Here is a 21,785-nt window from a genome sequence, read left to right as displayed (position 1 = left end):
GCGAACTTTGTAGCGATCGATAAAAAGTAGTTTTTGAAAATCAGTATGTGACAACCCCACAGAAAAAGTTTAAATATAGTCTGGCAAACACAATTTGTCATTAAGTGAGAACAAAGAAAACTATAGTCAGCCCTTTTTTGGGTGCTAGCAAAGAGAATATAATCACTACGTACAAACAGCAACACAACAACAACAGCAACTGTCCATTGGTGAACCTTATTACAAAAGGCATAAGGTCCACCGATGGACAGTTAACAGTGTGGGCGATGGTACTTGCGTAAGAAAGACAGTATGACAGTACTAAAGTACTATAGAAAGGGATGAGTATAATTTTCCAGGTTCTTACTGACTGAAAAATTGTGTTTGCCAGACTATACTTATTTAAACGGTCTACTTTATTTTTAAAAAACCAAGATTTGTACCAAAAATATTCAGTGATGCACTATCAAAACGCAAATTTCATTTCAGTGACATTGACAGATTGATTTTGGGGTTATGTTCTTGAAAACCAAAACAATATCGTCTTACATCGTAAAACATAACAAATCAAATTAACTCACTTTATTTTAGTGTTTTATGAACAATGACAACAATTTGCAAGTACTGTAACGAGCCAGAGGACAAGCAATACGGGCCCGGGCTGATCTGTGATACGTGTATATGTTTCGTACATTTAACTTGTTTGCGGCGGCAAGGTACACCGGGAAACTTAGCTTGCGATGTTTTCTTCGATTTCACCTGTAAGGAATGCTCTCCGAATAAGAAGGAATTGTTTATAAGGAACAGATTTCCATGGTAAGTATATTTACAAGTGTTTTTCAGTTCCAACTTGGTCTGTCATTACTGGTCGTGATAAAACATTTTTAATTGCGTGCCACTCTACAAAGCACCAAATTTATTGATGCAACAGACACAAAACAAAGTCATATGGAAATTGGAAGTGATGATATAAATATAATACTCCCATGATCCATGAAAATATTAAAGTACATTTTTAACAGACATTATCTGGACATAATACTATTGACTATACAGATGGTATGGATGGATGATATATCTGTACATAATGTTAAGCAAATAGGGTCATTGTGTCTGTCCATTTGGGGTAGTTGCCACAAAGAATTGTGTATAATTTGAATATATACCTATATATTCAGATTATACGCAATTCTTGAATTTATACACCATTCTTTGTGGAAACTACGCCAAGTGGACGGATACAGGCACTGGATGGTGAACTGACACAATGACCCTAAATGTAGTTCATTTCAAGTCTCAGCTATGTTTTGATCTGTTACATGGATCCAATTCCGATTTGTTCAGTCAGGGCCAGATCTAGGGTTAGAGCAAGTGGAACGGCCACTCTAGGCGCCAAATGGTAGGGGGGCGCCATAATAGCAAATACTGTGAAAACAAACATCTAGAAAAAGCAGACACTAACTACGGAACTTTATTAAGCATGGAGCGCCAAAACTTAATCTCGCTCTACCCTGATCAAGTACTTGGGCCGGTGCTGTGTTCAGTCATAGAAAAATTGTGTATTTTTATAAGCAGTAAGATTTTAATATTTACTTATTTAACTTTTTCTTCAGGGTCAGTGTGATTCTGCTGACGCTGCACCATCTCACCACCAACGCATATGGCATCAGCAACCATGGGTTCTTCCACTACAAGACACACATCTGTTCCTTCATTGACCGCAACTGGGGCATATTATTTGATCCACAATTGTAAGTATATTTAAAGTCAAGTCACAATAATCAAATTTTAAAAATTTACTATCTCCATGTCTTGTATACTTCTATGACTTTCTTCAAATTTCAATATTTGTGCTTTTCCATATTTAAATAAAAAGTATCATTTTGGACTTTTATTATTATTATTATAGCTTCATTTCTTCAAATTTTGCAGGCAAGGAAAAAATTTTGGACTTATGGCCCCAAATTTTTTCCTTGCCTGCAAAATTTTCTCTTTGGGATAACTTTACTCCTTTTAATTTATTTTATTTTTACCCATAATGGAGTAAAGACAGTACAGTCAGCAGCAGAAGTTGCTTAGTGTGCGAGGTGTTCAAAATTACCTTGACACACTCTTATTCTCTTAATAATAAAGTCAAGATCATGTCGAACACCTCGGACCGCCTGTTGTTTACCTCTGCTTGTGTTTCTGTTTCCTTTTTGTATCGTTTTTTTTATTGAGGTGTGAAATAAAGAGTATTTGTAATTTGTAACACCTGGCCTTCTAAGCCACTTCTGCTGCTGACAGTGCATTTAAAATGAGATTCTGGTTATTTTTTCAGCAAACAGAAAAAGAACTGGGTGGGCACTATAGCCGGCTCCCTCTCGGTGTACAGCAATATAATTTTCCGCTCCGGCTCAACTGTACTGGGAGAGACAGGCTGGTGGCAGCTACAGCACGCTTTCTCGCCAGCAGTCGCTTCACATATCAGTAAGACACTCTCATTGTACAGTCAGTATCCATTGAATAATGACAGCCAAATTATCTAAACCTATTATGCTGATAAACAAGACCAAGTGCGGGTAGTTCGAAAAACACGCGCGGTTAGATGTTGATGTCAACTTTAGCCAGTCTTCTCCGAGACCACGGGGACAACGCCGTCCTCGAAACGTCGGAGGTAAATCTTAAAACTTAAATACGCGATTAAGTCCCATTGTATACAATTTAATAATGTGTTAAAATCGTGAAAGTTTAAATCTATACTTATCCTTATTTCTATGGTAACAAACATATGTGTTACGATATATATCGCTACTTTGGCTGTTACTATCCATTTGAAGCTGACTGTATAGCAATATGGCCGAGCCGGCGCGGAACAGCTCAAATATTATTCACGCCACTCGACTTTTTTGACCTCTCTTAAACAACGGTTGCATAAAATACTATTAATCATTTCCAGTCCAAGAAATAGCGAGAGACAAGCCAAAAGGCCGGCCCCGGGGACAGGTGCCGCTCGACATCACCATGTTCTCCGAGAAGGTCATCGAAATGGGTAATGAGGCTTATACGACTTAATCGTTGTTTAAAAAGTGTTTATTTAAATAAACTAAAAGTTACTTTTCAGGTTCCATTTTTTGAAGAAGTAATATATTCTTTTCACCTCAGCAGCTCGAACAAGGGTACTTTGCTACTTAAAAACAGTGAGCAAAATCGCATTTTGCTCACTGAGTGAGACAAAATGAGCAAAATGCGATTTTGCTCACTCAGTGAGCAAAATTCGATTTTGCTCACTGTTTTTAAGTAGCAAAGTACCCTTGTTCGAGATGCTGAGGTGAAAATTTAATTGTTGGCATATCTTAAGAAAACATGAGTGAATAGAGGTAAGTGATGAAGAAGGAATACATTTTTCGGGTTCTCTAATATATTCTCACTGCTGAGGTGAAAAGTTTTGTGAACTACACGAGATCAAAGTTATTTAGTTGTACAAATAACTATTTCGCTGCTAATAGTAACAACATATGCTATGACTCTACTAGGCATTTCTATTTTTTAATTTGTATTTTTTGTGTACCTAGGCTACAAGGAATACCTAAGAAACGAGGAACCTCAGATTATCGTCGAGAGACCGGCCAAGCAACGTAAACTAGATCTCGACTACGGAACCAGTTTCTACGACCAACTTGAAGCAGACTCCAGGTTAGATATATCTCATTACGATTACAATATCTTATTTTAGAGTCATTGATATAGGTATAATCTAAAAAAGGGGCTTACGGACACTAGGAATGGGATTAGTTCAGCGGTGTCACTCACGAATTCGAGCCAATCGTGCAGTCTAATGCAACTATCATCATCAACATCAGAGTAAAGTAAGTATAATGTGCAAGCACTCTAGGATTGACAATGTTGTCATGTTGACAGTTGCACCATCCCACTAACCCGGTGTTAAGCGGTTACATCGTTAACCCAGTGTCAAATCGTACTGGTAACCATGGTAACTCCAAGTGTAACCGGTTAACCCCGATTTAGTGAATACTGCAAGTGGCCCTAAGTGTAACAAAAGCGTGTATTTTATTAACCCCCGACGCAAAAAGAGAGGGGTGTTATAAGTTTAACGTATCTGTCTGTGTATCTGGGTATCTGTCTGTGGTATCGTAGCTCCCAAACGCGTGAACCGATTTTCGTTTAGTTTTTTTTGTGTCATAGATAATTTTATCCCGAGTGTTCTTAGCCATGTTTCATGAAAATCTGTTCAGCCGTTTGAAGGGGGGGGGGGGTTAAATTTTTAATTTTGGTTATTTGTTTATAGCAGACAATCGGCGGTGGAAGAGACTGCGGAAGGCTCATGCTCGGATGACGCGCGGTTCGACTTCGTACCGCGCTACGTACTCCCGGTAACTACATTATAGTTGGTCAAACCAATGTGTCAGTCAGTAAGAACCAGGAAAAATACACTCATAATAGTCATAATATCCTTGTCTTTTGGGTGCTAGTACTAGTGTAAGACAAAGATAGTATGATTCTCTTTGTCTATGTTTGAAATGAGACAGTTCTTTGACGAACTATATAAAAAAAAAATAATTGCGAAATTTCTCTCAAGGGGTTGTCCAAAAATCGTGTGATCATATTTAGCCTATTTTTTAACGAAAACGAAATTTTCTCTTTATTACACGACTGCCCAAACAAAAAGAGTATTGTTTTCAGCGTTCATGTTTGTATGTATATATTTAAGTATTTATGTGAGTTTCTTTATTCCACGATAACTTCAGAATGCCTTAACCGATTTAGATGTACGATATATCATTAGCATCCTTACGTCATCCCGGGTGACATCAAGGTCCCCGACTGCAATTGAAATAAAATATACGGTACAGTCACGATCCTAATAAATGAGCCTAAACTTTTGCATTTGCTGTTTATGACCCTGACTGAACACTTATATTCTAATTTACATTCATTAAGTTGAGTAACTAACATAACTAAATTTATTTTTAGGTTATCAGTTCGCTTTTAAACTGCAGACGTGTTTTTTAATTTTTTTTTTGTAAAGTATTCCCAAATTTACGTGTTGTTTTGTAACCGCAACTTTGTAGGTACTGTAGGTAAATGAGCAAAAATCTAATGTGAAATTTTCTTACAAGTATCTCCAGAGCGACTCATCAAGCGTACACTCCGTGCCGGCGCACCAGACGACCTACTACGATTCGGACTCTGCCAGCGTCTCCCCGCACAGACCCGAGCCGCAACCCGAGCCACCCGAGCCTGAAGAAAAACCCGAGAAAAAGAGGGTAGGTTCAAAATAGTACATCAGACACCCTACCACAAAATAGATACAGTACAGAAGTCAATCACATGTATGTACTTCACTTTTCATACCTACGCTCGGCGGTCGCTCTAGGGTTGTCAACTATGATTTATGCACAAAAAACTATCGTGGTAGTGGCACTCGTATCTAGTAGTGGCCGGGGCGGGGTGCTTACCTACCTACCTAACTGTTCTGTTTAACGTTAAAACGAACCATGCATGCAGAAAATACATGCAGATAGGTACCTACTTACCTCTCTGAAACCACTGGTATAGCTTAAAAAACGACAATTCACCGTTTAATGTTGAATTTAAACAACCGTCCACTGAACAGTTATAATAACTTTTTTTTGTTTCTCCATTATTGCACAAAAAAGTTCACAGATGCGTGTCTCAAGCGGATGGCACTCGCGCTCGCACCGGTCCCAACCGGTCCGAGATATCGTGTCTGTGAGCAGTGTCTATGTGTGCGTTGCTCGAGCGCACTTTGTATGTAGATTGATTTCTGTACTGTATCTATTTTGTGACCCTACTATGATTCAGACTATCGCAGCGTCTCCCCACACAGACCCGAGCCACCCGAGCCTGAAGAAAAACCCGAGAAGAAGAGGGTAGGTTTAAAATAGTACCTACATCAGACACTCTACTATGACTCGGACTCTCGCAGCGTCTTACCGAAAAAAAAGGCACAAAATAATCCGCCAGACGATCTATCTACATCGACTCGGACTTCCGTAGCGTATGGGGACACTAGTCAACCCGACCAACCCGAGCCTGAAGACAAACCCGAGAAGATATACTTCAATTGAACGCAATATAGGGAAAAGAATCCACTCCTCAAAAAATTTAGAAGAAAAGGCATTCACCGCATTGTATTGTTTGTGGTGTATTTACGATGAGCTTGATTGTAAACACAAACACAATAAATACAAATGGTTCATTTGCAGTCATATGTTTACAAATGGTCTTAAAATAGGCACAAAATTGTTACACCTTTTACCTTTTTTTGTAAATACATACCTTAAACCTTTTTACCCGAACAAGTGGCGTACTAGAAGAGAGGCTATGCTCAGCAGTGGGCGATAAAGGGCTGATATGATGATGATGAAATACCTTTTTATGTAACACACCTAAGAGAGGTAACAGGCACCTGCCGCGATAGCAGAGGACGCTGGTTCGATTCCAGCCTGGGGCACTAGAGGCTTGGGTCACTTTTTCTGAGTATATGACATTTATTTCAGTTTACCTTTTTATGTGTTTAAGGTTGAGGAGAAGCGAGAATTGACGAGAGAGTCCATGTTTTCCAAAGAACCGAACAGCTTGGATTTACCGTGGGTCGAACAAGAGAAATATGAGGTAAGTTCATACTTTGCGGATGCGGATGCTGATTTTTAAAGGCTCACATCCGCGAATGCGGATGCGGATGTCAAGATAGGTACATAAAAAAACGTCAAATATTACATTTTAGTAATTTTTATTTCATAAAACCGGCCAAGTGCGTGTCGGACTTGCGTTCCAAGGGTTCCGTACTAAAGTCCCACTCACGCTTGACTGCTCATTTCTAATAGGTTTTTTTGGTTAATGACTAAATTACCTAGCAGTCTAGCACTTACGCCGATGCGAAGACGTTCCTGTACCGACCTGTTCCACATCCGCATCCGCATTAAATCCGCATCGATTTTATGCGGATGCGGATGCGGATGTTGAAAATAATGCGGAAGTTCCGCGGTTGCGGATGCGGATGCGGATATTCGCAACATCCCTGCTTCATACCAGAGGCAGACCGAGAAAGAGATGGCGGGACGACTTGGATGCATTCTTGGATTGGCGGAATCTTGCTCAGCGCAGGGAGGATTGGAAAAGGAGAGGGGAGGCCTTTGCCCAGCAGTGGGACACACACATAGGCTAACAAAAAAAAAGTTCATACCGGTATTAGCCATTCGAATGCCGATTAGTCGTATTATCAATAGGCCATATTAGTCGGTACATCACGACAGATTCATTCAATAGAACTTGCTAACTATGTAAACAAACCGCCATACTAAAATTGATACTGAATGTCAAATTACTAGTAACTTTTGTTTACATAGTTCGCAAGTTCTATTGAATGACACTTTAGTGGATAATTATTTTCCATCGTATTTTCTCGGAAGAGTTCGTATTTTTCATGCTACTTCAGTTAACCTCAGTAGATTTTGTACCGAGACTGCATGACTGAAATAGCAAGATACGTTAGTTACGTTACCATGAAAATACGATGTAAAAAAATATCTATTACATCTGGGGCCCGTTTCTCAAAAGATTGTAACTTGTAATACAAGCGGATCGGATGTCACTTTTTGACAGCTTTTGTTAGAAAGGGACTTCCACTTGTATTACAAGTTACGAACTTTTGAGAAACGGGTCCCTGTAGGTAATTGTAACACATAATGAAAAATGAAAAAAAAATGAAAATGAAAATATTTATTTCAGACACCAGGTATCCATATTTTTGTCTACAAAACTATATTAGTAGGTAACAAAGAAAAGAAAAGAAAAATAAAATAAAAACTAAAACTATAAACTATAAAAATAAACGTTAATGTTAGTAAAATATATAATGCTCATTGGATCTTACATGTATTGAGATCCAGTGAGTTATAAGAGGGCTATCGACCCTTTCCGCAATCACGTTCAGGAGTGTGTTGGTGCTGCCCCGCACGCGTTGCCACAGGGACGCTACCCTCTTACGCAGCACTGCGTGGAAGCCGTCTGTGCCCACTCGGCGAACATTGCTGACGCGCTGCATCGCCAGGGCAGCCCCAACAAACCCCTGAAGGCGTTGTTGTACTGGACACGCAGAGCACTAAAGGTTTTTTTGGTGTAGTTGCTCCACAGGTTGCACGTGTACAGGTTTTGGCAGTACGTTTTAAATAGAGTAATTTTGACCTCGCGGGAACAGCGTGCAAACCTGCGTGACAACATGTTACCCCTAACCGATAGTGCTCTGCGTTCCCTTTCTACGTCTTCATCATCTTTGAGAGTGTATAAACACAAAAATCAAGGTTTTACTCAAATTTCAGGTACAAAAAGATCTAGTCGAGCTAACACAATACGAAGAGGTCCAACTGCTGAAACAAGTTGAGAACCTGATCCCCAAAGTGAAGGACCCCAGGAAAAGGGCCCATCTCCACAGACTGAGGGCCAAATTGGCGCTGCGCCGCCTTAAAAGGCATAAGAGGCTGCCTGTCTTCGATATGGACAAGTAAGTCTATAAGGAAACTTGTATTTTTATTTTTATATCTTTACCTATACACCGTGTTTTTATTGAATTCCGTTAACTTCGGGGTATGGTTAAGTACGTTTAAGATAACTAAATGGCATAGTTAATTAAAAAAAAGAAAATATTTTTTTTGCTTTTTTACAAAAAAAAATTAAAATTAAAAAGTAATTAAATATAGCATATAGCGTTGTTGTAACACGGGCATTACATTTAACTCAACCAAGCATTTGAAATCTGTGACATATCAATGTCATTTCGAACATCGATTGACCGAGATTGTACTTAAGTTTAGTAGCAAATGTATGAACTCATTCTAAACACTAATAAATATGTAAACCGGCCCTCAGGCAAGTGTACACGCTTGTAGAGGCCTTATAGGAAAAAAATAAATTATTGATTATCTCCGAAATGGAGTTAATTAGAATATCGGTGTCTTTGAGAAAGTTACTTGATTTCAGCTCAGGAATGCACCCTTGAAATTAACGGAAATAAAAAAAAAACACGGTGTATAATACACTTTCAGCTCATCACTACATAGTATAAAACAAAGTCGCTTCCCGCTGTCTGTCTCTATGTATGCTTAGATCTTTAAAACTACGCAACGGATTTTGATGCGTTTTTTTTAATAGATAGAGTGACTCAAGAGGAAGCTTTATGTATAATTTGTTAACCCGTGCAAAACCGGGGCGGGTCGCTAGTCTGGTATATAAAAACAAGATTTAAAGTCAAATAGAAGCGTCAAAATTAAATTTGTTCCCGCGAACGTTCTAGTTGTAGAATATGCTCATAATAAAAGGAGCGTTCAGGTTTTTTAAGGGTTAGCAACTCGCATGTGGCGCCTCAAGGGCATCACAAATGGGCTATATGCTTGTTTGCCACTGACGTAATATAAAAAAAGCGGCCAAGTGCGAGTCGGACTCGCCCATGAAGGGTTCCGTATTTAGGCGATTTATGACGTATTAAAAAAAAACTACTTACTAGACCTCGTTCAAACCAATTTTCGGTGGAAGTTTACATGGTAATGTACATCATATATTTTTTTTAGTTTTATCATTCTCTTATTTTAGAAGTTACAGGGGGGGGGGGACACACATTTTACCACTTTGGAAGTGTCTCTGGCGCAAACTATTCAGTTTAGAAAAAAATGATATTAGAAACCCCAATATCATTTTTGAAGACCTATCCATAGATACCCCACACGAAACGGGTTTGATGAAAAAAAATTTTTGAGTTTCAGTTCGAAGTATGGGGAACCCCAAAAATTTATTGTTTTTTTCTATTTTTGTGTGAAAATCTTAATGCGGTTCACAGAATACATCTATTTACCAAGTTTCAACAGTATAGTTCTTATAGTTTCGGAGAAAAGTGGCTGTGACATACGGACGGACAGACAGACGGACAGACAGACAGACATGACGAATCTATAAGGGTTCCGTTTTTTGCCATTTGGCTACGGAACCCTAAAAAGCTAGAAATCTGATATCGAATTTGTTGTTACAGGGCTGTCAAAATGCTGTCAGGCCAAGTGCCAGAAGAGGTTCAAGCTGTCACCAGCGTGGAACGAGTGCTCGACAGGTTTCAGAGATCGGTACAAAGACAATTTAAAATAGAGGCGTATTGTTAAAATACTGCCATCTTTCGACACATGGTTAAAACTTAGAACGCCATTTGACTTTGATCCTTATTCTTTCATTGATATGTGTTAAATTTGTTAAAATATCAAAGGGTCTCGCCATCTGCAATTATAAGTCTAGTTAAATTGACTGTTTACAAGCTTTGTAAATATGTACCTAACTATGTTTATACGGATCAAATCTTGCAAGCTAAATTTGACCCATTTTCCGACTTCCAATGAAGCTGAAAATTTTCATACGTCTTATGTAAGTCGGGTAACAATGCAATATTAATGGTACCATCGAGCTGATCTGATGATAGAGACAGGAGGTAGCCATAGGAACTCTGTGGTGAAACAACACAACCTAATTGTGTTAGGGGTTCTTAGAATTGTCTGGATAGTTGTCAGTCCTAAAAAAAAAAACAACGGGTTGCACTCCGGGAGTGCCGATAGAAGTGAAAACTCAATGACTAGTCCAAAATGTCTGCAGCACTATGTATAATTGACCCATCCTGCTTTCTATTGAAAAACTTTAGTTCCGAAATTGCTGGTCAGTGAGTTTGTTTAAAATTCGAAATTCAAATTTGTAGCGTTAATTCAAATAGAAATTGTAAAATTACCTTGCAGACCTCGCATCTAAATATATTTGGGTCATGATATTTTGAGTTTTATTCACCAGTAATAGAGTTCACTTTTATTAGCGATTTCATCAAGATGTAGCTTTATTGAATTATGTCATTGAGTTTTTCTTTATTGATTTAAATGCCATCTAAACCTTACGGTCACGTGATCGCCTTACGCTGTCTCGAGTTTATCATTTTTTCCCCACCTCAAAAAGTGCCCAGCGCCGCTAAAGAAGTTTTCACTTCAAAAAGTACAGTCAGCGATAAAAGCTTGTACCAAAAATGATTTTTTTTCCAAAAACTTTTTAATTCCAGTACCTCCATGACAACCTATGTGGCACCATCCTGGACACAACGTACGCAGTCACCGTGCTCTCCCACATCGAGCCTTCCCCGTTCCGTTCTGCGTACACCAACGCTTTACTCAAACCGTTCATAAGGAGGGATTGTGAAAGCAAGCCTCTGTGGTTACGAGTCACTGATGAACTGCTGAAGAAAGCCAATAGGTAATAAATAGGTTTTTATTATCTAATATAGCAATTTCCTATAATTATTTTCTTCCTTTGTCATGTATTCGGTCTATATCGAGCCTTCCCCGTTCCGTTCCGCGTACACCAACGCTATACTCAAACCGTTCATAAGGAGGGATTGTGAAAGCAAACCCCTGTGGTTACGAGTTACTGATGAACTGCTGAAGAAAGCCAATAGGTAATAAATAGGTTTTTATTATCTAATATAGCAATTTCCTATAATTATTTTCTTCCTTTGTCATGTATTCGGTCTATATCGAGTCTTCCCCGTTCCGTTCCGCGTACACCAACGCTTTACTCAAACCGTTCATAAGGAGGGATTGTGAAAGCAAACCCCTGTGGTTACGAGTTACTGATGAACTGCTGAAGAAAGCCAATAGGTAATAAATAGGTTTTTATTATCTAATATAGCAATTTCCTATAATTATTTTCTTCCTTTGTCATGTATTCGGTCTATATCGAGTCTTCCCCGTTCCGTTCCGCGTACACCAACGCTTTACTCAAACCGTTCATATATAAGGAGGGATTGTGAAAGCAAGCCTCTGTGGTTACGAGTCACTGATGAACTCCTTACAAAAGCTAACAGGTACGTGAAGTTTTTCCTATAAAAACATATTTTGGAGGCATTCCCATTTCCCACATAGAAATTATCATAAGTAATTGTTAAGTAATCGGTCCACATTGAGCCTTCGCCGTTCCGTTCCGCGTACACCAACGCTTTGCTCAAACCGTTCATAAGGAGGGATTGTGAAAGCAAGCCCCTGTGGTTACGAGTCACTGATGAACTCCTTACAAAAGCTAACAGGTACGTGAAGTTTTTCCTATAAAAACATATTTTGGAGGCATTCCCATTTCCCACATAGAAATTATCATAAGTAATTGTTAAGTAATCGGTCCACATTGAGCCTTCGCCGTTCCGTTCCGCGTACACCAACGCTTTGCTCAAACCGTTCATAAGGAGGGATTGTGAAAGCAAGCCCCTGTGGTTACGAGTCACTGATGAACTCCTTACAAAAGCTAACAGGTACGTGAAGTTTTTCCTATAAAAACATATTTTGGAGGCATTCCCATTTCCCACATAGAAATTATCATAAGTAATTGTTAAGTAATCGGTCCACATCGAGCCTTCGCCGTTCCGTTCTGCGTACACCAACGCTTTGCTCAAACCGTTCATAAGGAGAGATTGTGAAAGCAAGCCCCTGTGGTTACTGATGAACTGCTGAAGAAAGCCAACAGGTACGTGTAGTTTTTCCTGTAAAAACATGTTTTGGAGGCATTCCCATTTCCCACATAGAAATTATCATAAGTAATTGTTAAGTAATCGGTCCACATTGAGCCTTCGCCGTTCCGTTCTGCGTACACCAACGCTTTGCTCAAACCGTTCATAAGGAGAGATTGTGAAAGCAAGCCTCTATGGTTACGAGTCAGTGATGAACTGCTAAAGAAAGCCAACAGGTACGTGTAGTTTTTCCTGTAAAAAAACATGTTTTGTGGGAATTCCCACATGAAATTATCGTAATTGTTAAGTATTCGGTCCACGTCGAGCCTTCCCCGTTCCGTTCTGCGTACACCAACGCTTTACTCAAACCGTTCATAAGGAGGGATTGTGAAAGCAAGCCCTTGTGGTTACAAGTCACTGATGAACTGCTTGTAAAAGCAAACAGGTAATAAAGAGGTTTTTCCGCTGCCCTTCTGTCCGTCTGTCAGTCACCAGGCTGTATATCATGAACCTTTTATAGCTGTTGCATGCACAGATGATGTATTTATGTTGCCGCTATAACAGCAAATACTAAAAACAGAATATAATAGATATTTAAGTGGGGCTCCCATACAACAAACGTGATTTTATATGAGTAAGTATGAGTAAAAAATCCGTTTGGGTATATCCTCCAAGGGTGAAAACGATGGTATAGTTCCTGAGAAAGGTTAAAGTTTTTAAAACTTTTTACTTGTTTCAGGAAAGTCCCAGATTACAAACTGCCGCCGCACGCGTCCATAGACTATTCATACGTGCGTCCACACCACATAGCAGCCGTCAACAATCTGTGTGCACAGTTCTTCTGGCCCGGGATAGACTGTGAGTGATATAGTCCATACAAACTCATACATTACAAACTGACGCTCGCGTCCATAGACTATTCATACGTGCGTCCACACCACATAGCAGCCGTCAACAATCTGTGTGCACAGTTCTTCTGGCCCGGGATAGACTGTGAGTGACATAGTCCATACAAACTCATACATTACAAACTGACGCTCGCGTCCATAGACTATTCATACATGCGTCCACACCACATAGCAGCCGTCAACAATCTGTGCGCGCAGTTCTTCTGGCCCGGCATAGACTGTGAGTGACATAGTCCATATAAACTCGTACATTACAAACTGACGCTTGCGTCCATTGACTATTCATACGTGCGTCCACACCACATATAACACAGGTACATGCCAGAGTTTTTACCCGTCAAAAAAAAATTTTTTTTTCAGTGACCGAAGCGCTGGAATACCCTGAATTCAGTTGTGTAGTGACATACAAGCGACTTATCATCGGGTTCGCGTTTTTAGTACCGGCTGATGTGGCATACATATCCTTCATACTACTACGGCCTGAGTGGAGAAGAGCTGGCATCGCCACTTTCATGTTATATCACTTGCTACAGGTTGGTACCACACTTAGGGCATAGAGAAAAAAATACATAGAGTGCTCACTCCATACATCAGTTTTAGTACCAAAAAGCAGGGATCGGATACCGGTATTTTTTGTATGGGAACGGAAACGGTATTTTTTCGTTCTTTGCTAATTACTTCATTTCTAATTGGGCAATCTAATAATACGAAGTCGTAACCTACAAACACAACTGAGTGCTACATTTCGAGTATAAAATAATTCGAGAAATATGGTTTATTTCTATGTTTTTGCAAAAAACCGGTTCCGATCCCTGCCAAAAAGACTATTAGCATCTAGCATCGAGTAGCGGAACTATCAGTACTGCTACTTGACAATAGATGTAGCACCGACCGGAAAGTCTTATGCTGTTGAGATAAGACTTTCCGGTCGGTGCTACATCTATTGTCAAGTAGCAGTACTGATAGTTCCGTTACTCGATGCTAGATGTAGACACTGAAATTAATAGTCTGAACTGATGTATGGAGTGAGCACTCTTGTCTTACTATATTTCTCTATGCTTAGGGCTACGTGCGCCATTCATTAATCTTTTAGACGCCAATGGAGAGTAGCGATTATTTCCCGAAAATCGAATTTTACTGGAAGCAATATTTCCATACGCAAAATTTACCATTTTATTCTTTCTCACTAGCTCCCTTTCCCGGAAGCATTTTTAACCAATTCGCATATTTTCCTATTATAATTATATTTCAATAGCTTATTTTCCTGATACGTTTTCAAACCATTCGAATAGTTTGGATAACTTTTCTTAGTATCTGTAATGTAAATCAATATTGTTCAATAAAATATGTTGGTTCTGCCAGCCGCTACCGCGGCACTCTCGCTTCGCTCGCTCGGCTTCGCGCACTGTTTTGGTCACAGTTCACCTAACACACTCCTCCTCGCTTCGCTCGTTGTCGTACCTAACTAGGCTCTCTTTGATGACACTCTTTAGTGATTGTAAACAAACGAAATATAGCGGGAAATTATGCGAATGGTTAGAAATCCTGTTATGGAAATAATCTATTGAAAAATAAATATATAGGAAAATATGCGAATTGGTTAGAGATGCTATCGGGAAAGGAACCTATTGAGAAATTAAAAAGTGGTAAAATTTGCGAATGGCAAAAATCGCAAAAGGAAAAAACGATTTTCGGAAAATAGTAACACCACTCCGCCAGACCGATATATCCGCACCATAGGTTCAACGCCAAAGACCGATTAATCGGTCACATATCACAGAGCAACATAGACCTACGTGCATATGCATAAAGATCAATTTCAGTTTTGACACTTCGGTGACGTGGCGTCAGTGTGACAGCTTTTATGATTGACATGGCGTCGAAAAGGTTAAATATTGCCGCCATTACTAACGATTAATAATTACTTTAATACTCTGTTTCATTTTTTTCTAACGCCGCGAACTTTTCAGCCGCCCCTCGTACTAGCAAGTCAAGATCCCTTGGATAAAAATTTAAAGACAGCGCACGGCTGGTTGTGGAACTTGTAGAGATTCTATTGAGGTTAATTAAATATAGTGCGTCAAGCAAATCTTGTCAGTAGCAATGTACTGCAAATTAAAGTAGGGTAACACCATGTAACACTCAAAGAGCAGAATTGCGCTAACAAAAGCAGCAATGTACATCGAACCAAAACGTGTTTATTCTTCCGCCCTTCATACGTCAGTTCGAGTGAATTATCATAACCTCAAATTTTAGTAATGTTTACCGTCAACGAGCATGATTGTACATTGTAGGCACCTTAGCTTTGCTTGAGGTCATGCATAATCTTGGTATTTAATGGTGACAGCAGAAATTTCTCTTGAAATAGAAACGATTCAGAATGTAAACAATAAGATGATGGCTGTCATTCACGATCCACATTCCACAGATAACACACAGATGACACGCGATTTTGGAATTATTCGAACACAGTGTTGCTAACCCGCGATTTTTCAAATTTGCCGCCTTTTACTACTAACAAGATTTGGTTGATCCAGTATACATCTCTTACAGACGTGCACAGGCAAGGATGTCACTCTGCACGTCTCGCCGACGAATCCTTCCATCTTCCTCTACCAGAAGTTTGGTTTCAAAGTGAGTATGACTGGTACCTTTAGAGTTGGAGCTTGTTTATGAAAATATTGGCAGATTAGTACCTACAAATTTCATAAAAGCTCATATGAATCAAGCTACAGCTATAGTTTTTGTTTATTATGTATAGCAGGGATGTTGCGAACATCCGCATCCGCAACCGCGGAACTTCCGCATTATTTTCAACATCCGCATCTGCATCCGCATCCGCATAGAATCGATGCGGAGCTTATGCGGATGCGGATGTCGAACAAGTCGGTACAGGAACGTCTTAGCATCGGCGTAAGTGCTAGACTGCTAGGTAATTTAGTCATTAGCCAAAAAAACCTATTAGAAATGAGCAGTCGAGCGTGAGTGGGACTTAATGTACGGAACCCTTGGAACGCGAGTCCGACTCGCACTTGGCCGGTTTTTTGAAATAAAAATTACTAAAATGTAATATTTGACGTTTTTTATGTACCTATTTGACATCCGCATCCGCGGATGTGAGCCTTTAAAAATCCGCATCCGCATCCGCGGATGTCAAAAAATCGGCATCCGCAACATCCCTGATGTATAGTACAGTAAACAAACTAGCATCTTGTATTAGATTTAAACAATACTTCACTAGTTGCCCAAGTTAGAAAAATAGTTTTATTAAAAAAAAAACTTATTCTGTACGGTTTCTAAACTACAAATACAAACAACCCTGGAGCACAAGACTTGAGGAACTTAGGGAAACCATAATGTCCTCAGCACAAAATAAGGTAAAGTCTAAACTCTTCATCAGGAAAGATCATGTAAATAAAAGAGTATATTAACTCACAATGGTTTATAAATAAAGCCTTCAGTAATAAGATAATCATATATCTTCCTAGTTTTGTTTACATCTATTTTCACTATCCGTCTAGCGTCTAGCAATCTCAGGTACCCTAACTTATTGTTCTCTGCAATCAGTTGCTCCTTGATTTCCAAGTAGTTCCTTGGATATAACCTTAAATTTGAACATAACGTCTTTTCCGAGTCTGATAGGTGAAGGAATCCTGGTAAATCAATGATTTCCAACGGGTTCATTTGCCGTTTATACTTTTTGACCTGCAAATCTTTTGTGAAACATGCTTTGCCAATCATTTTCACTGGTGATTGGCTCTCGAATTTCCTTTGCATTATCATCGTATTATATTTTTGTTCTTTAATCACTATGTCGTGTTCCTTCTTTAGTTCTTTATACAATCTAGCGCAGTACAGTGTTCTGATCCCGTTCTTTCTGTACTCTATTAGTTTTGTTATCCGTTGCAATAGCTCGGCTTCCACGCTGAGTGACTCCATAAATGAATCAAACTGCATACCTGTCATAAACTGCATGAATGCCAAGAGCCGTTCAGACTTGTGCCGTGTTAGAATCCTATCAAACTTCTGCACCCAAGATATGAGTTTATTCGGCTTGATCAAACCATGATTCTGAATTATTTCGTACCGTCTTTGCCTTTCTCTTAATCTAGTGTTTAAAGCACTTAATAAAGACACTTTTAGAGCATCCATGCATTCATCATTCTCATCATCGGAATAAGTGTCTTCAATATTGAATATGCTTTCTGCATTATGGTCATAGCTGAGCTCGAATTCAGACCGGTGTGCATTGTAGCCGGCTAAATGCTGGTCACCCTGGTTATTCCTCGGTGGATTAGTGCTAATATCCATACTGTACAAATATGGTGTCACTATCTTAGGAAATAAAGACTGTTCAGTCTCTGGCAACAGCTTAAGCTCTTTATACTGCACATTTTCTATGTAATATTTCTTGTAGTGCTCGTGACATTCCAATTTCGATCTACTGTTCACCATTTTGGATATCTCCTCCCAATTACCATACCCGTACGTTGATAAGGCTGACAGCAGCTTGCATTCTTCTTTAGACGACCAGTTGCAATTGTCGAAAAGCGGAAAGTCGTTTTTTCTCACTGCGTATTTATGGTTATTTTTATGTTGACCCACCTCTTGTCCTGTGGCGAAACAGCTCGTACACAAACTAGCGTCGCACTCGCAGCATTCTATGTAAGGTTCATTAGGATTTTCACCGCAAACAGCGCATTTTGTCAGTAAAATATCGTTCGACATCATTGTCCGCAGGTGGAGGAGCTAATTCAGGATTTCTACGAAAAATACTACGACATCGACTATAAAGGTTGCCGCCACGCACTGTTCCTAAGACTCACTAGATAAATAAATGTATTTTGCTGATTTCTTTGTGTTTTTTTATACTTTTTCGCGAAAAAACAACACGCCCCATGCAATAAACACAAGCTATTTTTTCCATTAATTGACAGCTGACTATGACTAATTAACGACTTTGACGTGTTACTGACAGTTAGGTACCTGTGTTGCTATTGTAAATAAATCTAATCAAGTTTCATTATTTCAAAAAGAATCAAGGAAATTCAAACTTTGATTTCATGAAACCGAGGCGATTTGATTCTATAGCCGATTTAAACCTTGGAGGATACAACTAAACGGAGTAGCCATTAACAGGCTTTCCCCTCTGTAGCGATGGGCGAGTCGAGTTATCTGATTCGAATAATTCGAATCAGCCTACAGATGAGTTAATTCGAATCAACTCGACCACTAGCTAACTCGGCGAATGAATCGCCAATTCGCTAACTCGCCGAGCCGAGTCAACGCTATCACACTGCTACTAAGGCCATTCAAAAATAAACCTTAATACCGTAGCCCCAAGGCTCTTTTTACAACAACTGCCGCTCGATTCGCCGTCTCAACTCGAGTTGGTACTATGACTATTCAAAAATAAACCTTAATTCCGTGACTCGAAGGTTCTTTTTACAACTGCCGCTTGATTCGTCATCCCAAGTATCCCAACTCGAGCTTACTGCTAGTATGGCCATTCAAAAATAAACCTTAATTCCGTGCCCTGAAGGTTCTTTTTACAATAACTGCCGCGTAACTCGCCGTCTCAACTCGCTCCGCGCCTGTGCCTGTGACCTTGTCGCGAACCGCGCGAATCGTCGAGTCGAGTCAACTCGATTTTGAGTTCGAATCAGCGGCCGAATCAATTCGAATGATTCGAATTGAAAAAAAGTGGACTCGTCACATCGCTACCCCTCTGTCGAAAATAGGCGGCCAACGGTCATACACAATGTATGGACTGACGTTTATCTGACATGGCTATTTTTACGTTACGCATACATTTGACGTTCCCCTCCCCCGCAAAAATCGGCAGACTGTTTTGTACAGAAAATTACAGACATGGCGTCTCCGTTTGATTATATCCTCCAAGATTTAAACTCTCGCGCGAGCCACGAGACGAGCCGCGAGCCGCGCCACGAGACGCGAGTGTAAGCGGTGGGCTCGCGGCTCGTCTCGTGGCTCGCAAGCTCGTCGAGCTAATATAATTTAAAGACTAACGGCACGGCATAAGGTTTAAAACCGAATGACAAGCCGAACGCGAGTGTAAGCGGTGGACTCGCTTCTAGTGGCGCGGCTACTCTCGTGGCTCACGCGAGAGTCTAAATTAGCTATTATAGTCTAAAGGCCCTAGTTCACAGTGGCTAACAATGGACCATGCCAAGCCACTGCCACGTGCCAAGGGCGACTATGTGAACACCATAGGCCACGCTACGCCACGATTCCTTTGAAGTGTCAAAAAACCGACAACTTCCCGATTGCGCACCACGATGTCCACGATAAACAAGTGTGTACGCTTAGGGTATGCGCGCACGGGCAACTTAGTCGTCAGGCGACTTATTTGTCTCTTACGACAAATTAATCGCCTCCTCGCCGTGATGCGCGCACGAGAGCGACAGCAACACGACTTTTTTCTACGCAGTCATCAACATGGATTTCGAAGAGACGGCTGTGGTCGTTGCACTCGTATTAAAAAAACCGATGAAAAGGTTGAAAAAAAACAATATTGGGTGCATCCATTATGACTATGTTGTTTAAGTTAAATAAAGGATTCTACTTAATAAATAATTATTACAAAATATATAGAGGTCTCCATTCCACTTCTTTAATTAGCCTACTATTGTCGATTATTATCTTATACGACCGGCATTTTACTTCGTATTGAATGCGGGCGCGTATCCGTACACGTACACATACAAGCTCTCGCCGCGGCGGTCGAGTGGCATCTGGCCGGCCGGCGACTTATTTGTCGCCCGTGCGCGCACTAGCATTTAAACCAATAGGGAAGGAGACAGTTGCGTCGCGGGCTTGTCTCCGAACCCGCGGACAAAAAAGTCTCCCGGGAGTCGCGTCGCTACGTGTGCGCACTTCCATACTAACCCATAGACTTGACGTGAGAGACAAAATAGTCGCGGCGACAAAAGTTGCCCGTGCGCGCACCCTTACGTACGAATTTACAAGTGCGACAGAGAGGCTACACGTCGAACGTGGTTCGCGGTAGGCCCTCTGATGGCCAGTCGTCCGCCCCATTGTATACCATTGCCCCCTTTACACAATGGCGATGAGTCGATGACTTGTCATGGCCCGTCCTCGACCAATAATTTGTCACCCACTTAAAAATACATTATGGCAATGGTTCCTAGCTGCCACAAAAACATGTTGATGACAGGTAAATGGAATGACATATCTTGATACTTTCACCATACTTATTTAGAAAATATAATATTAGTTTAGTTCGAGGTTTTAATTTCACAGAAAATTGACCACACCTAATAGGTATAGGCATACTAATCTTCATAATAATCGTGTACCGCATTTTTATTACTATTTAAATGTAGATGCCTGATTTTCACAATCTTTAATGATAGAATAATTCACAAGTATCAAGACTATTTAATACTTTTTCATTATATCATTTCTGTAGTGTTGTCAAATACTGATTTTCAAAAACTACTTTTTATCGATCGTTGCAGAGTTAGCTTGGTCTAACTCTAGGTGGTAGGTATTATTATGGTTTCTTAAGGATCAGTAACAAAAATACGATTTTGTAGGTGCCTTTTGCATTTTAAGCTTTTTTGACTTTGCATACATTTTACAAAATGTTGACTTTTCCTCTGCGCAGATGGCGCTAGTATATATTGTATTACGGGTTTATTTTCTAGATTAAATATAAGTACCTACATAATATAAGTAATTCAAAGCCAAGAGATTCCATTGTGTGATTTTTATTGTTTATAAACAAATTTTTGAAAGTACTCAGTAACTAATCATTAAATCAAAACTGAAACATTTTGTATATATAGTCGGTGAGTCATCGTCAAAAGTGACACAGGCACCAGACCATTAGCTACAGTATCAGTAAGCAATACTGCACCCCTAGCACATGATTGGCGCGACAGTATCTCGCGGCGAGATAGACTACCCGTCTTTTTCTAACTATGTTAATAAAAGAGGGATGGGTAGTCTATCTCGCCGCGAGATACTGTCGCGTCAATCATGTGCTAGCCCGGCTGTAGGCATACATACCTCAAATCTCAGAGGGCCAAACGAAAATCGAAATTTCGTTATCTGCTTTGTCATTGTTATTGTTATATTATATTGTTCTATCCTAGTTCAGGTGCACGTAACAATGTACGTAAAGTCTATTTTTTTATTCCGTAGACTGAAATGACATTTCATAGTATGAACATCATGTGTCATCTCATACTATGAAATTTTAGTCTACCGAATAAAAAAATAGACTTTAATATGTAAAATATCACGCATAAGTTTAGTAATGTAACATTTTAGCAATAAGGTTTTCTCAATAAATTATTACATATATTATATTCTATACG

At 39.7% G+C, this 21,785-nt stretch overlaps 2 protein-coding genes across 3 annotated transcripts; one reads left to right on the top strand and one right to left on the bottom strand.

Annotated features, from left to right (window-relative positions):
* Positions 1-520: 520 nt before the first annotated feature.
* Positions 521-18,271, top strand: LOC134647385 (cysteine-rich protein 2-binding protein). Of its 2 annotated transcripts, none has more exons than XM_063501732.1 (15): positions 521-795; positions 1,593-1,730; positions 2,300-2,448; positions 2,918-3,010; positions 3,534-3,654; positions 4,271-4,352; positions 5,109-5,246; positions 6,526-6,618; positions 8,325-8,506; positions 10,025-10,112; positions 11,078-11,268; positions 13,251-13,369; positions 13,780-13,952; positions 15,973-16,053; positions 18,160-18,271. In XM_063501732.1, exons 1-15 carry the CDS (start codon positions 584-586, stop codon positions 18,250-18,252), a joined length of 1,953 nt encoding a protein of 650 aa, XP_063357802.1. In that variant the 5' UTR covers positions 521-583; the 3' UTR covers positions 18,253-18,271. The 2 variants fall into 2 exon arrangements, with proteins under 2 accessions (XP_063357802.1, XP_063357801.1); XM_063501731.1 differs by having other exon boundaries at positions 4,268-4,352.
* On the bottom strand, positions 16,818-18,166 carry LOC134647388 (transcriptional adapter 2A). Its single transcript, XM_063501736.1, has one exon. The coding sequence runs from the start codon at positions 18,148-18,150 to the stop codon at positions 16,852-16,854; it is 1,299 nt and encodes a 432-aa protein (XP_063357806.1). The 5' UTR covers positions 18,151-18,166; the 3' UTR covers positions 16,818-16,851.
* Positions 18,272-21,785: the final 3,514 nt, after the last annotated feature.

The sequence above is a fragment of the Cydia amplana genome, chromosome 4 (assembly GCF_948474715.1).
Source record: "Cydia amplana chromosome 4, ilCydAmpl1.1, whole genome shotgun sequence".
Taxonomy (NCBI): domain Eukaryota; kingdom Metazoa; phylum Arthropoda; class Insecta; order Lepidoptera; family Tortricidae; genus Cydia; species Cydia amplana.
This window is presented reverse-complemented; position numbering and strand designations above follow the sequence as displayed.